At 39.9% G+C, this 15,571-nt stretch overlaps 1 protein-coding gene across 4 annotated transcripts in view; it reads left to right on the top strand.

The window, feature by feature from the left end:
* LOC125454703 (collagen alpha-1(XII) chain) overlaps positions 1–11,998 on the top strand; it is a 266,793-nt gene extending 254,795 nt beyond the window's left edge. For 3 of the 4 annotated variants that reach the window (XM_048535772.2, XM_048535773.2, XM_048535777.2), the window contains 2 exons: positions 2,959–3,123; positions 10,522–11,998. In XM_048535772.2, the coding sequence (XP_048391729.1) occupies positions 2,959–3,123; positions 10,522–10,649 (293 nt within the window). In that variant the 3' untranslated portion in view covers positions 10,650–11,998. Of the gene's footprint in view, positions 1–2,958; positions 3,124–8,808 lie in introns of all 4 variants that reach the window. The other variant, XM_048535776.2, reaches the window with a different exon arrangement.
* The last annotated feature ends 3,573 nt before the right edge of the window (positions 11,999–15,571 follow it).

Raw genomic sequence — 15,571 nt, 5'->3', positions numbered from 1 at the left:
AATAGGAGTCAAATGCTCTCATCGAAAATTTTAAAAATGAAGTAAATAATGAGTCATTTTCATCTCAATGGTCAGAGTTTTCATCTACAGATAAAAGGGAGACCCTGTGAAGGTTGGGGACAGGGAAGTTTAGTTTTGTGGCTTCATTTACAACATATGTGGAAACTTGCAGGCCACTGGTCTTGAATTACATGAAAGCAGTCTAGACAGCACAGGGAGCAGCTGTCAGACAGGTTTGGGATCAGATATGAGTTTTCCAAGTTCATGAGTGAAGAGAAGGAAAACAGCACAAGTAATTTAAGACTGCTACTGTTGTAATGGACAGGTGTGAGAAATTTAATTCTTCCGTCCAAATAGATTGAAGGCGATGTGCAAACAAAGCAAGGTGAGACAAAGAAAAACTTCTTTACACACAGCAATTTGTTGGAGTCTGGATTTGATTTACTATTGTCACATGTACCTAAGTACAGTGAAAAGTTTTGTTTAACATGCAGTACAGTGGATCATAGCGCACAAAGACAGAAAGATCATAAGGTGATTGAATAGAGTGAAGGAAATGTGAGGGTAAGATCTCCAGTGGAGAGCTGACAAAGAGTTGCCATGTCAGTGCCTTCTTGAGTCCATCGAAATGCAGTGCATGGAAATGTAGTGGGGGCAGGTTCAATTGAAGCATTTAAGAAGGCATTGAGGAATTATATGGATAGAAATTGTGCGTGGTGCACATAATTTGAACAGTTAGAAATGTGGGTAACTTACTGGTGTGAGTTAGTAGTTGAAAATTGCCATAGGTGATTTGGTGATGGGAGGAGCTGTTTGGTTCTGTGTGCTAAACTTCCCGATATAAAAATGAAAGAAAGAAACTGAAATAACTCCACAGAGGCCGGTATTCCATCACCAAGTCACCACTTTATTTACAATCCAACATTCTCTGACTTTAATACTGCTCCTTCAGAGCCAGCTCTCCTCTTAGTCTGTCAGCCAGGGCTCTCTGATTGGACCAGATTACCAACCCCAATCAGGGAACTCATATTCTATGTAGTCCAGTTGGCTGACCTCATTACAATCAGTACAGGAACAAATAAACAAAAACAGTGTTTAGGAGATTGATACCAGTGCAGTCACAGTAGGCAAAATGGCTTCATTCTGCACAGTAACAGTTCTGCGATTTTTTGAAATTAGTTGTCTTTTCAGTGAAGAAAGAAGATGGTTTATTTCTGAAACCTGTGAAGTTAAGGATATCCCTGATGCTTTAGTTATTTCTGGTTAAGTAGGTTATGGCTTTGGTGCAGGATATTGCAAATCCAATTTGCAACCAGTAGATGAGTTCTCAACTCATTGAAGGGACCTTACACCTGTATTGTGGACAATGACACATTGAAGCTAACAGGCAGCTGTGTGTGTGTGTGTGTGTGTCTGTGTGTGTCTGTGTGTCTCTGTGTTGTGTTTGTTTTGTGTCTCTGTGTAAGTATTAGAATGCATTGTATGAGTGTGTTGTGTATGTTGCATGTGACCATGTGTGTGTGTATGTTGTGTGTGTACATACACGTTCATGTGTCTGCCTGTGTGATTATATGTGCATGCACATTTATTTGTAAGAAATATATAATGTATGGCTGCAGTGTCCAGCAGCAGACCCTCAGGGTCGAGTTTCATCTGACAGTTTGGGACCAAGGTGACCGGGTCAGCAATTTTCTCAGTGTGAGCTGGCGTGGTGGGGGTGCTACCTGGCTCTGTGTCCACATCACTTTGGAATAGGTTTCTTTAGGGTGAGCTGGGGTTGGGGTGGGTTGGGGGGCAAGCAATGGGCAGATAACCCCACACAAGTGTCAAGTCGACATTTAAACCATTTACACGTTCAATAAGACTGACCACGACTGGTGCTTTGGAGTCAACACACCGAAAACCTGGAGGATGACTGGAGTAGGAGCTTCGTGCTCCATTATTAAAGATGAGCACCCTCGTGGTCACCAACCTCTCTGGTGGATGTGGTCACTTTTGAACTTAAAAGGATTGACTCTTCAGAGGGTATCTCCAACTTGCAACCACTTTTCTTCTTGTGCCTCAGGGGAAGCACCCATCTCAGTGGCCAGTCCTACAGTGCTGGAAATGCTCCTGTTTGTCTTCAAACTTCCACAAAATCTCATCCCCTCACTAGTCCATTCTGAATGGCCATGTATCATTAGCTAGCTACTATTGACCGTCTCTTGAAGGTTGCTTCAGGTAAAAATTGCTGAGTTGGGAATGAGAAATGCTCCCCCTCTGAGGGACAGACTCAAAGTTAGAAATACAACTTGGCCTCTCAGCTGACATTTGAAGAAGGACTCATGAAGAACAGTTGAATGCATTTTTTTTGGTGGGGAGTGAAGATGCAAACCATCTGGAGAAGTGAGACGAAACAAAATGGAAGGGAAATAAAATACCTGCTATAGAAAAGATGTTGTTAAACTTGAAAGGGTGCAGAAAATATTTACAAGGATGTTGCCAGGTTTGGAGGGAGAGACTGAACAGGCTGGGGCTATTTTCCCTGGAGCTTCGGATGCTGAGGAGTGACCTTAAAGAAGTTTATAAAATCGTGAGGGACGTGGACAGGGTACATAGCCAAGGTCTTTTCCCCAGGGTAGAGGAGTCCAAAACTAGAGGGTATAGGTTTAAGGTGAGAGGGGAATGATTTAAAAGGGACCTAAGGAGCAACTTTTTCATGCAGAGGATGGTGTGTGTACAGAATGAGCTGCCAGAGGAAGTGATGGAGGCTGGTACAATTCCAACATTTAAAAGACATCTGGATGGGTGTGTAAGTAGCAAGGGTTTGGAGGGATGTAGGCCAAATGCTGGCAAATGTGACTAGATTAATTTTGGATGTCTGAATCAGTCGGACTGTTTCTTTGTGTACAGCTCTATGACTCTATCTACAGAAGGTAAATGGAAGGAATGTTCTTATCTCTCTGCTTTTCTTCCTAGGCCCACCAGGACAATCAAGAACTGGCCCCACAGGTCCGCCAGGTCCAAGAGGCCCTCTTGGACCACCAGGTCGTCCAGGACGATATGGGTCTCGGGGTCCAGCTGGCCCTCCTGGTTACTGTGATTCCTCTATGTGTGCAGGCATTCCCTACAATGGATATCCAGGTAGGTTGCAATCCCTGGAATTAGTCCAGCAATTGTGAAGGGTTTTTAAATTCGGTAAGTGATTGACATCAGGGAATATTCTTAAAACCTCTAAACCCCAGCTGATTTGGGTGAAATTATTTTTAACTGCTTTTATAACTATTTTATAAACAACCTTTTAAAAAAAAATTAACGCGATTAATTAACTTGAATTAAACCGAGGCACTAAAAACGAATGAGCTTCTTATATAATTTGTAAACTAACCACTCAGTAGGCAAGTAAAGAGTTTACACCTCAGTAAACTGGAGAATGATCAGTCGACCATTCTGTCCTGTACTTTGCAATGCATGAGACCTAATTGCGCCTCAGGCAAGAGATTGAAGAGAACAAGAGAAGCATCCATTGCAAAGATTTATACGGCTGTAACTTTTTCTTTCTTTAAATTTATGAAGTGGCTGGAACGTTTGCTAAATGATCCAGTGGCTGCTGACATAAACCTGACTATTATTTTTAAAAAGCAACTAAACTAAGAAGTAACTAGGTAACATGGTAGGTTACCACAATGTTGTGCTGAAATGTATTCCTGGCTAGTCAATGGGTTTAAGGAAGCTAAACCGAAATTATTGTCTCTTGGTAGAGAGGAGTATTCAGTAAGGTATGTGACCTGCCTGTTCGGGCTGTTAGTTATTTAGATTTGGTGAGGAGGTTTGGGAGCAGTGCCCGTATGACAGTGAGTGTAACAGAAATCCACATGATCTCAGGAACTTGAGTGGAAGCGCCAAATCAAAAGGAGGAGAATCTACCAAGACCCGTAGCTCAGTCGCAGTCACAATTCTTAAGATTTTTGTGGCTGATATCCTGAAAACTCGAGCAAAGTACAAGCTGTAACCTTAGCTTTTGAGAAACAAGTCGTGATCTGGTTGGTTTCCAGCAATTACTAAAGCTACCCACCACTCTAGACCACTTGGCTGTAATTTCACTTGGCAAAAGCTCCTAAACCATTATAAGGTACTGGTTTGACCTCAGTTAAAGTAAAACATTTAGTCTTGGGCACCAGTCTGTAGCAAGGATGGTTCTAAGGATTACAGACTTTAGTAAAGTGCAGACACTAGACAAGGTGTAATTGTTCTCTGGAAAGATTGACGAGGGGGGATGAAAGGATTGATGAGAAATTGTAAGTGTGATTGAGGAAATAAGGTAAAATTATTTCCATCGCTGGGAGAAGAGTCGCCATAGGTGTCCTAAAAAAAGGAGGTGAAATTCGGAGAGTTTGTTTTTATGCAGAGCTGTTCTGACCTGGAAGGCACCATATGAATGTGATAGAAGCAGATTCAATCATAATTACCGAGAGGAGAATTGGAAAAAGTGATTTGCAGGTCAACAGGGAAATAGAGGGATAATAACGTAACCTGTTGGAAAAATCAGCACAATACAATGGCCGAGATGGTTTCTATTGTGCTGAGTGATTCTAACGTGTTCAGTTGAATTGTGAATTTTAGAGGCTTAAGAGATGCCAGTAAATAGTAGGCCATTTGGCACCTTGAGCCTGCTCTACCATTCATTCAGATAATGGTTGATCTTCTAATTCAACTCCACCTTCCTGTACTATCCCTATATCTTTGATTGCCTTATATCCACAAATCTCTTGATCACTGACTTCAGCTCACCCAAAGATTGAGCATCCCTAGGTTTCTAGGACAGAACCCTCTGAGTGAAGACATTTCTACTCTTCCCAGTTCTAAGTGGGCCACACTTAATCTGTGAACATGATCCCTTGTGCTAGCACCCCTACCCAGAGAAATACTTTCTCAGCTTCCGAATAGGTAACACTGTACAAATTTTGCATGTTTCAATTAGAGCTCTTTGCTATCTTCTAACTGCTAGACCTACCCTTCTCAGTTTCTCTGAACAGCTGATTTCATTCCAGAAATCAGCTTCTCTGAGGCTTCCTTAGGTATAAGGAGAGAAGAATTGTGCATGGTATCAGGTATAATTTCACCAAGCCCCTATACTTATGCAGTAAGACTCTTTACCCTTACACTCCCATCCTTTGCGATAAAGATTCATGTGTATTTGCTTTCCTGCCTGGATTAATTTGTAGTTCTGGAGGATGCACCCATGGTTTTTGGAACTTCGGTCGTAACAACTGCTGGCATGAACCCACATGCAAAGAGGCAGCATGCGTGGCACAGTGGCTCAGTGGTTAGCACTGTTGCCTCGTAGTGTCAAGGACCCAGGTTCAATTCTAGACCTGGCTGACTCTCTGTGTGGAGTTTGCACATTCTCCCAGTGGGTGTCCACTCATAGCCCCAAAGGTGTGCAGTTTAGGGAAACTGGCCATGCTAAATTGGCCATAGTGCCCTGGGATGTGTGGATTAGCCCTGTGAAATGCAGTGTCATAAGGATGGGGTGGATCTCAGTGGGATGCTCTTCAGAGGGACAGTGTGGGCCAAGCGGCCTGCTTCCACATGGTAGGGGTTCTGTGAAAACTCAAAGTTTTGGTGCAAACAGGTAAAACCTGATTCAGTAGCATATGATCAGGTATGATGTCACCAAATATCACATGACTATAGAAATAGGCCATTCAGCCCTTTGAGCCTGCTCCATCATTCAATACAATCATGGCCGATTGAGCAATTTAATACCTTTACCCACCCCATTCCCATAACCCCTTATGGTGCCATTAAACAGAAATCTATCAATCTGAACCTCAAAGGTGCTGAAACATTGAACCTCTGCAGCCCTCTATGGCTGAGAATTCCAAAGGTTCACAACCCTCTGAGTAAAATACTTTGCCTTTATCTCTGATCTAAGTGCTCCTGCATTATCTTTCAACTCTGCTCCCTGGCTTTAGACTTTCTGACCAGGGAGAACATCTTACTTGTCTCTACCTTGTATGCCCTTTTAAGTCAAGTTGCCGTTGTCTTACCAGACCACAGGGCTGCTCTCTCATTAAAGAGAGACAACTGATGGTGATTTAACCTGAGGGCCACGATACCTCAATGAGGGGAGAGGTTGAGACAGAGTTTTTCAGAGTAACCTCAGCCAGTGTGAGGACTGAATGCGTGCTGTTGACATCTCACTGCTTTGCAAACCGGCTGTCCAGCCAACTGAGCTAAATGGACCCCATTACTTCAAGCACATGAACAAACAACAGAAATGGGTCCAACTTAAAGCTGAGAGACAGAGAGTCATAAGAGGGAAACACCAACGCAGTGAGAACCTGTCTTGAGAGATATTGGAAGCCACAGATTTTGGCTTATTTTCTGTCAAGAATGTCATTAGCTCCTGTCTTCAGATCCAGGGAGACCAATCTCTTCAGTTCTTTGACAGGTTATTTTTTAACTAAAACAGGAATGAAATGTGATCACGAGTAACATTTTATTTTCTTTGCTCAGAAAGAAATATGATATTTCAACAGTTAAATATTTTAAACTTCATTGTTAAACTGCCTGGGTTGGCTTGCACTAAAATATATAAATTATTAAACATAAATCTAGCCCCACACATGGCGGTGCTAATTTTTAAAAAGATTTTAAAAGGGGAATTATTTTTCATAACAAATAAAAGTCTTCCAAAATCTCTGTCCTTCTGAGGAAGGAGATGGATCACCTGGTGCTTTGGACAAGTTGGTGTCATGCCTGAATGGATATGACAGTGACTTGACTTGTTTCGCATTTTTAAACAAAGATGATTCCTACTAAACCTAATATGAACTCAGTATTCCTTTCAATTTCTGGCCAGCACAAGGCAAGGGAAAGTGTTGAGATTTTTAAGGAGTGCCATCTTCTTAAAATTTAGTATTTTTTTTAATGCACAAACCTCTTGGACAGCAACAAATTGTTTTAACATTGGTGAAGCAACTCATTGCTTCCTCTTTCTAGAACTATCATTTTCCCCAAAGTTTACCAATTGAAAAATTGCATAAAAAGATTTGCTTGAAGAAGTGTATCTTCACTGTACCTTCCTCAAATTTTTAACAAGTTAGGAAGAGCACATTTTTATTTTAGAGCAGTCATAGCTAAACACAAAAGTATTTGTTTCAATGTGGTGCTCCCTAAAGGAAGCTGTATATATATATAACTCAGAAAAATCCAGCATATAAACATGCACTATTAGCTTGTGAACACTAAGAGTCTAAAATCAGATTTTAATCCATCAGTCTAACTACTTGCCCTGATGAGTGTAAGCAGAATATTCCCCTTGCGCCATATCCCTTATCAAGAACTTTATTCTTCTCGGAGGATTTTAATGGAATATCTAGTTATTACTTAAACATTAAGTCTGGAAACATTCCTTGCAAAAATAATGTCATTGTCCCTTTTCAGCACCTAAACTATTACAGCTCTGGAATTAACCCGGTCCCGCACTGGTATTCAAACAAAAGACCCAGGCAGCAAAAAAGAATGACCCAGAACGCATTGTTTGTCAATGCAAAGCATCCTGCCAATTTATCCTTAATTATATCTTATATTTTGCCTTCCCGCCAACCATATTACTGCTCTTATCTTGGAATTCTCTGTTGCTGTTATGACCCAGTATATTTAAATTATTGATAATTGTACCAGTTTTCTTGTGGCTGTCTTTGCTCACGTCCCAAAAATTTTCAATTTTCATCAAACTTTGGGAATTTAGGGGCCGATAGTCCCAATAAAGTTTATGCAGCTGAACAAATTAATTAAAGATCACTGATTGAAAATAAATCTTCTTCCCACCAACTCAGTATTTGTAGGGATAGCCTTATCACTGTCAGTTTCCCCTTACCCATCATCTTCAGTGTATAGTTTCTAATCATGCATCGAATCCACATTTATGACTTGGTTTTACTCATCAATCCAACATTCAGAGCTTCCCTCCCCTCGACAACCCAACGTGAGCCTTTTAGCCCTTTCTAAATCTCTGAGTTAAGGCTTCCCTTCCCTTGTGTTAAGGGCTACCAATCCCCGAGTGATCCATTGTGTAGATGACCTCCTAACTCAGCACTGCAATATTTCAGGTCAAATTGTTGCCAGAACTGAGCTCTACTCAAATCACAAAGAAAGCTGGCACTCAATAAAAGGAACAAACAAATTGTTGCAATTATAAAAGAGCTTTGCAGCTACTGACTGATCCATAAATAGAGGCATTATGTTTGCGGCCAATCTTATAAAAATAACCATTTTAAAAAAATTAACAAAGCATAAGACTCTTAAACTGATATTAAAAAAAACTAAAGGAACTAAAATGACTGTTAACATTTAGCTGTAACTTAAGTCCAACTTATTTAGTAATTTCAGGCAAGGAGAGATATTTAAACCTCATTTCAGATTGCAATATTTTCACCTGTTTTTAATATTTAAAAAATACTGCTTTAAATAACATATGCAATAAAAATATTGACAAAGCGAACTTTAATATTCTTAGTGCTCTGATTCTAGTGAGCTTGCGTTCTACCTCGATTGATAATGATTGAAAACAGCCTGCTTGTTTGAAGGTAGCTATTACATCACAAGACTGACAGAATTTAGCACCAACCAGAATGTCAAAAATTCTGGGCAGGCCAGATATGTTAATGGTCTAAATATTGTGATGTTATGTGTTTGATTTTTGTTCTGAGTAATTAAAAACAAAACTGAAATAGCTCATTTATTCTCCACTGTAGAAAAAAAAACAAAAATATATAGCACTTTTTTCCCAAAACTAACAGCATTCTTAACCTGTTTCAGGTTCCGGATAAATTTTACTAGGTTACCCAATGATGTTCACAAAAACCGAAAAGCCCTGTTTCTGAAATATTTGTTCCCGAGCTTAATAAGAAATGAGCCTTTTTGGAAAATTCACCAGAAGTTGATTTAACGAACTCTGTTGACCATCAGTTCTTCATAAGGAGACAGAAAGACACACCTACTAAACTAAGAGAGTTTGCAGTTTCTATATATGAAACAGACGTCAGATGCCTGTCCTTTTAAGGCTGTTTCATCGTGAAGCAAAAAACAAGGCTTAAACTTACTACTAACCTTGTGAAGATACACCATTTTACAAACTACAGCTACAAAAAAAAACAGACTTTTTAGCCTGGAATGTTGAAATTACTTTGTCGTATTGTTTCTGTAAATAACTAATTGCAGCAATGCAAAGGTTCGAACTGAATTACAACCCACACCAGCTGTAACATCTATTAAACCAGCTTGTGCGTTCGGGCCTGCTGCTTGCTACTTGCTTTAGATAGTAACCGCCCTTCTGAAATCGTATTAGAACAATGAGAAAACCCGGCAAATGTCAATGGCAAAATTACAGAGTTAAAACCAGTCTTGGCTGCAAGATAGGAGATTGCAAATTGACAGTCTGTTCTACGCCCTGGCTAAATTTCTTATCCAATGGAATGGAAAATTAGGCAGAGTGTAAAACTAGCTTAAAATTTCATTATTATCCATCTTGTGCTGTTGGAAGAGACCGACTTCAACCCCCAAAACATTTCAGTGGTGGGGCATTAGGAAAAATGATTTCTGTTTCAGGCTTCTTGAACTTCGTCATACAAACTATTTCTTTGAAAAAAATTGGTCAGTTAGAAAGAATATAGGTTTTCTGCTCTCATTAGTGCTGCATGCATGAGTGGCAGAAGGAATACCATACAACAGTGCTGTTGTGGCATTCCAACTGGGCAGAAGCTTGTAATACAGGAGCAGCACCACAAATTCTGAGCATTCCTAGTCACGAGTCAGCATGGGTTTGAATTTCAGCTCTGTGTTTGACCTGTGCTTTCTCCTGGCAGCATTTGATCGGTAAATTCAAAGCTTAAGTTTTAGCAGTGCACCCACCATTGCCTTCACTTTGCTTCCCCCCTTTCTTGCATTTCTACATATGCTGACACCTATTTTTGTCTGTTCTTTCCATTTTACTATTGTGTCTTTATTTAAAACTGTAATCACCAGTGAATAATTCTCTTTCATGTTATTAATTTGAAATTAGTGAGTAAGTTTTAACAGCCATGGGCAGTTCAAATCATAGTGTTGTGTATTAGTGAACGATCATGCTAAGGAAATCGAATGATGTACATTTTAACATATGGCTCAGCCACTTTGTTAAGCAGCCTCTGACTAAAATAGCACAACATGATTTCAACTGCCCTGTCACTATGTAGTGTTGATTATATGTTCTGTGCAATTACTGCTTCTTTTGTTCCAACAAAAAATCTCTTCTTTTTAAAAAAATGTTGTTACAGATATTAATAATGATTTAAAAGAAAGCAATTTTATCCACCCCACTACTTTGTTAGAAAATAGTATAATTGAGCAAAAGGCTGTTTCCCAGATGAATGTAAATCTGTATATGTTATAAGAATTTAACTTGTGTATGACGTCTTGAAAGCATGTCTAAACAAGAGGATTGGTGGTTGCCGAATATAGTGTGTGTTATATTAGACCCATATTTCCAACCAGGACTATACGAGCCGCAACCTTATCGACCAGAAACCCATGTTGTACCCATAGAAAGGGAAGAGGAAGAAGAGGTCGAACAAATTGAAACTGAAATTCGGTCGCCTGGATTTAGCCAAGCCTATTCATGAGGAATGACCATCATTGTTTCAATACCAAAAGCAGGGGAGGGCACGGAGTGGTTTTATATGAACTAAACTTTCAATCTTTATTTTGTTGCCACATTCACATCTCTGTGCTTTTCAATGCTCCGATGAGCAAACCTGTGTTAGTTCAACTTGTAACCACTTAGTTTTGGCTCTGACCAATAAGGGATAACACTTTTCTTGTCCCAGCCACAGCACAAGCATGCTCATTTGCAAATCACATTTTCTTTTAACTTTACTGAACAAATAATGAGAGCTGTTCCTTCTATATTCCTCTTGTAACTGTAATGGTGCATTGGAGAATAGGGGAAGTTAGAAACTTGCAATTGCAAAGAGTAGGGACATCTTGCAAGGTCACAACTGTCAATCCTGGCCCTGTGCCCTGTGCAAATTGCATTTACATATTTGAAAGAAATACTAAGCAGTGATAACTTTTCTTAACATTGACAATCAAGGTAATTTTTGCCCTGCCCCTTCCCTGCCTACCTGTGTTTGAAAACCAGGACTCTTGTACGCGACTGATGCAAAATGAACCTAACGCCTGTGTTTTCTCAATCTGTCACTTTCCGCTGTTGTGTATATGCTTCTGTGTAGTAACTCACCTATTCTGTTTGTCTCAACCTACAGAGATTGGTTTTAATTGTGCCTCTGTTCACTTTACTTACATTGCGCTTAAAGAAAGCAAAGTCCTTTTAATCAATTTTTTTTCAAATTAGAAAAAAAACAAAAAAAGTCCACTTTAATCCACATCATAGACAGTCTCCTACCCTGCCTTCCAATGGCACTCAATACCCACCCTTCACAATGGTTACTCTGCAACTTTATCCCATGTTAGCAATTCAGATGCTATTTAAATACGACAAGCTTGTCTACTACATTCCAATTATATAGTTTATCTGTATTTTCAGTTATAATCCTATTAGGAATATGTTACTTTATCTTACAAGTGTATCAGCTGGTTAAATCAAGAATTAGGTGCAACACACTCTTAAAAAGAATACTGCTTAAAATCATTGTACCTACCAGATACAGTACTTAACACTGCTTATAACATTCTTTTACATTAAAACTTTAAATATAAATGTGCTGGTTCTCAGCAGATCTGTTACAAAGGGTGGTGGAAATGCATGTCTGTGATGTATATTTAGTATGGAACCTTTACCAGAATATAGTGTTTTCAGAAACTCGGATGCAGTTGGAATCTGTTTGCAAGACTATGGATATAGAATTGCTGCTTCATATTTGTAACTGCAGATTGTGAATTTCACAGCCTAAATTTCCTATTTATTTCTGAAATGAAAGAGGCATTTTTCAATAAAACTACTGAAATTAAACTGGAATTTCATGTCTTCATTTAGCCAATAACATTTTTATTTTACTTAACTTAGAATGACACCAGGAATGATGTGTTTCACTTATCTGGAGAGCCTAGAGCAGAGTCAGTAAGTGATGAGTAATATGATAGAGGTGTTCAACGTTACATTGACTAAATAAGGAGAAACTATTTTCACCGTTAAGAGTGGTAGAAGAACAGAGGGAAGTCTTTATGTTCATACAGTTGATTGTGTGATATGGAACAGTATAGAGAAAGAATTGAGCAGTGGAACTGATTGGATAGCTCATTCTAAGAGCTAACACTGAAAGAAAATTGAGCAGAGATTGACCAGGCATGGAGTATATTCATTGGAATTTAGAAGAATGAGAGGATCTTATGGAAACATAAGAAATAATGAATGGAACAGATAAGACAGAAGCAAGGAGATTGTTGCCACTGGTGAGTGAAGCTAGAACTGGGGGGCAAAGGCTCAAAATAAAGGGAAGCAGATTTAGGACTGGGATAACAAAGTGTAGAGCTGGATGAACACAGTGGGCCAAGCAGCATCAGAGGAGCAGAACTGAGTTGAGGAGGAACTTCTTCACTCAAAGGGTTGTGAATCTGTGAAATTCCCTGCCCAGGGAAGCTTGCTAAAAATGTTTTTAAGGCAATGATAGATAAACTTCTTTGTAAAGTAAGGTACTTAAGGATTATGGTGAGTGGGCAGGTAAGTGGAGCTGAGTCCATGAACAGATCAGCCACGATCATATTGAATGGCAGAGTAGGATTAATGGGCCAGATGGAATCTCCTGCTCCTATTTCTTATGCTCTTAATAACACACCGAACAGTCTCCTGTGCTTTAAGATTTTAGGATTTCAACTCACAGGAGTCAGGAAAATATATCCAACTATATAGACATCAAACTACTGCATGAGTCACAAGAAGCTAGTTGGCAGATACCGCAAATGATTAAGAAGATCAATTGGAATGCTATCATTTATTAAGAGAGGGATTTAACATAAAAGTAAGGAAATAACATTTCAGTTCTAATTAATGAGACCATACCCCAAATACAATGTGCAGTTTGGTCTCTTTATTTAGGGGAGAAGGTAATGCATTAGAATCAGTTCAGAGGAGGCTTGCTAGATTGATACTTCACAGAAAGGGTTGTGAATCTGTGGAATTCAATTCCCCAGAATGTAGTTAGCACACAGTCACCACAGATTCAGCAGACCATAGGGCTCATTTCTCTTTCGAGAGAGAGAGAGAGATGGCTGGTGGTTGTTTAACCTGAAGATCACCACACCTCGGGCAAGACCAGAGGTTGAGAAGGAGAGTACTTCTTGGTAACCCCAGCTGTTGCAGGAATTGATCTCAGGCTGTAGGGATCACTCAGCAGTCAGCTAGCCAACTGAGCTGACTAATCCCTTGCTAGGATGTGGAGGATGCTGGCGCATTGAGTACTTTTAAAGAGAAGCATTTTTTAAAATGCATATAGGGTTGAAGGGTTATGAGGAGCAGACAGCAAAGTGGATGTGAGGCAGTGATGAGATCAGCCATGATTGTATCAAATGGCAGAGCAGGTTTGAGGGGCTGAATGGGTTACTTTTGCTCCTGGGTTCTATATGTGGATTATGGGGTTAGGTTGGAAAGGCTGGGCTTGTTTCCACTGGAGTTTAGAAGAGTGAGGGGTGATTTGACTGAAGTGTATAAGATCCTGAATGCTCTAGTCGAGTTGGATGTGGAAAGGATGTTTCCTTGTGTTGGCGAGTGAACAATCACAGGGGTATTATTTTAAAATTAGGTGTCATCCTTTTAGGACTGAGACAAGAGGAAACAGTTTCTCTCAGACCATGTTTAGCTTTGTAACTCTGCCTCAGAAGGCTGTGGAGGTGAGTTCATTGTATATTTTTAAGGCAAAGGTAGGTATTTTTTCGTTATGCAAGGCATTCAAAAGTTATCAAGGACTATGGAATTCAGAATACAATCAGATCAGCAGGCTTGAAGGACTAAATGGCCTGATTCTGCTCCTAATTCATAATCCATAATAAGCCACGTTGGCATGGCATTCTAAAACATGATATTTTTTAAAAGTTCGTTCAGTTCAGAATCACAGTGTTTCTGTTACAGTGCAAAAGGAGGCCATTTGGCCTATCAACCCCATTTTGGCTCACTACCTCATTCAAATTTCCTACTATTTCCCCATACCCATGCACGCTATTTCTATTCAAGTAATCATTCATTTCCTTCTTGGGTACTTCAGATGAAAGACCCTCCACCATATTTCCAAGTAACACATTCCATACCCCAACTACATTCCCTCATTTCACTCTTGCTTCGTTTTGCACATCACTTTAAATCGACGCCCTCTCAATCTTTTTACTTTATGAGAGGGAACAGTTTCTATCGGCTCTGTGCAGATCACGCATGACTTTGGAAGCCTTTATCAGGTTATTTCTTAGCTTTTCTCTCCAAGAAAATAGACCCAACTTCTTCAATCTGTCCTAATCCGTAGATCGACTCTTACAAACCACCTCTGCTCTAGCCATTCTCCTTCCTATAATGTGGCTCCTGGAATTTTACACAATACTCTAACTGGGGTCTAACAAGAGACTGCCCCGAGTAATAAAGCTGAGAATGCTGTCTACTTTACCTAATATTCTCTCCACCTATCCTGCCTCATTCAATTATCTGTGTGCATATATACCCCCTCAAAGTTGACAAAGTACCTGGGGTCAGATGAGATGCATCCAAAGATTTTGCAATTTCCACCCCCAATTGGAATTGTACCTGTTGTTTTTATATTGTTTTTCAACATTCTTCTTACCAAAATGCATCAGCTCACACCTCTTTCCATTAAGCCTCATCTACCATCTATCTGTCCACTCCAGCAACTTGTCATTGATCTTCTTGAGTTTTACAATGTTGCCCTTTCATTTGACACATTCGTGTCATCTGCAAACCTTGAAGTTGCCCCCTGCACACAAAGGTCCAGATAATTAACACGTTTCAGGAAAAGCAATGGTCCCAACACTGACCCCTTATGATGACCCTGAACTGATTTTCAGAAAACTCTCCTCCAGCTCAAAAGACAACCACTAATCATCACTGTTTCCTATTACCTAGCCCTATTTTTTAGTTATTGTCACTTTTACTGTGCGAGCTATACCTTTCCCCACAAGTCCGTTGTGTGGCGTTATCACATGCCCTCTGAATGTCTCTCAGAGTTACCTTGTTACCTCTTCAAAAAACTTCAGCAAGTTAGTTAAGATAATAAAATGTGAGGCTGATGAACACAGCAGGCCAAGCAGCATCTCAGGAGCACAAAAGCTGACGTTTCGGGCCTAGACCCTTCATCAGAGAGGTCACGGTTAGTTAAACTAAGTTTCCTTTAGAAATCCATGCTGACACTTTCCAGTCAACCCACCTGTTCCCATGTAACTACTAATTCTATCCTGAATAGTTTCCTTAGAAGCTTCCCCACCACTGAAGTTAAACTGACTGGACTGTAATTGCTGACTTATCCTTACAACCTTTCTTGATCAAGGGCACAATTATTAATTTACAATTATCCGGGCATCTACCATTTGC

Source organism: Stegostoma tigrinum, chromosome 9, assembly GCF_030684315.1.
Source record: "Stegostoma tigrinum isolate sSteTig4 chromosome 9, sSteTig4.hap1, whole genome shotgun sequence".
NCBI classification, from domain to species: domain Eukaryota; kingdom Metazoa; phylum Chordata; class Chondrichthyes; order Orectolobiformes; family Stegostomatidae; genus Stegostoma; species Stegostoma tigrinum.
The sequence above is the reverse complement of the archived record's forward strand: the minus strand, read 5'-3'. Positions and strand labels throughout refer to the sequence as shown.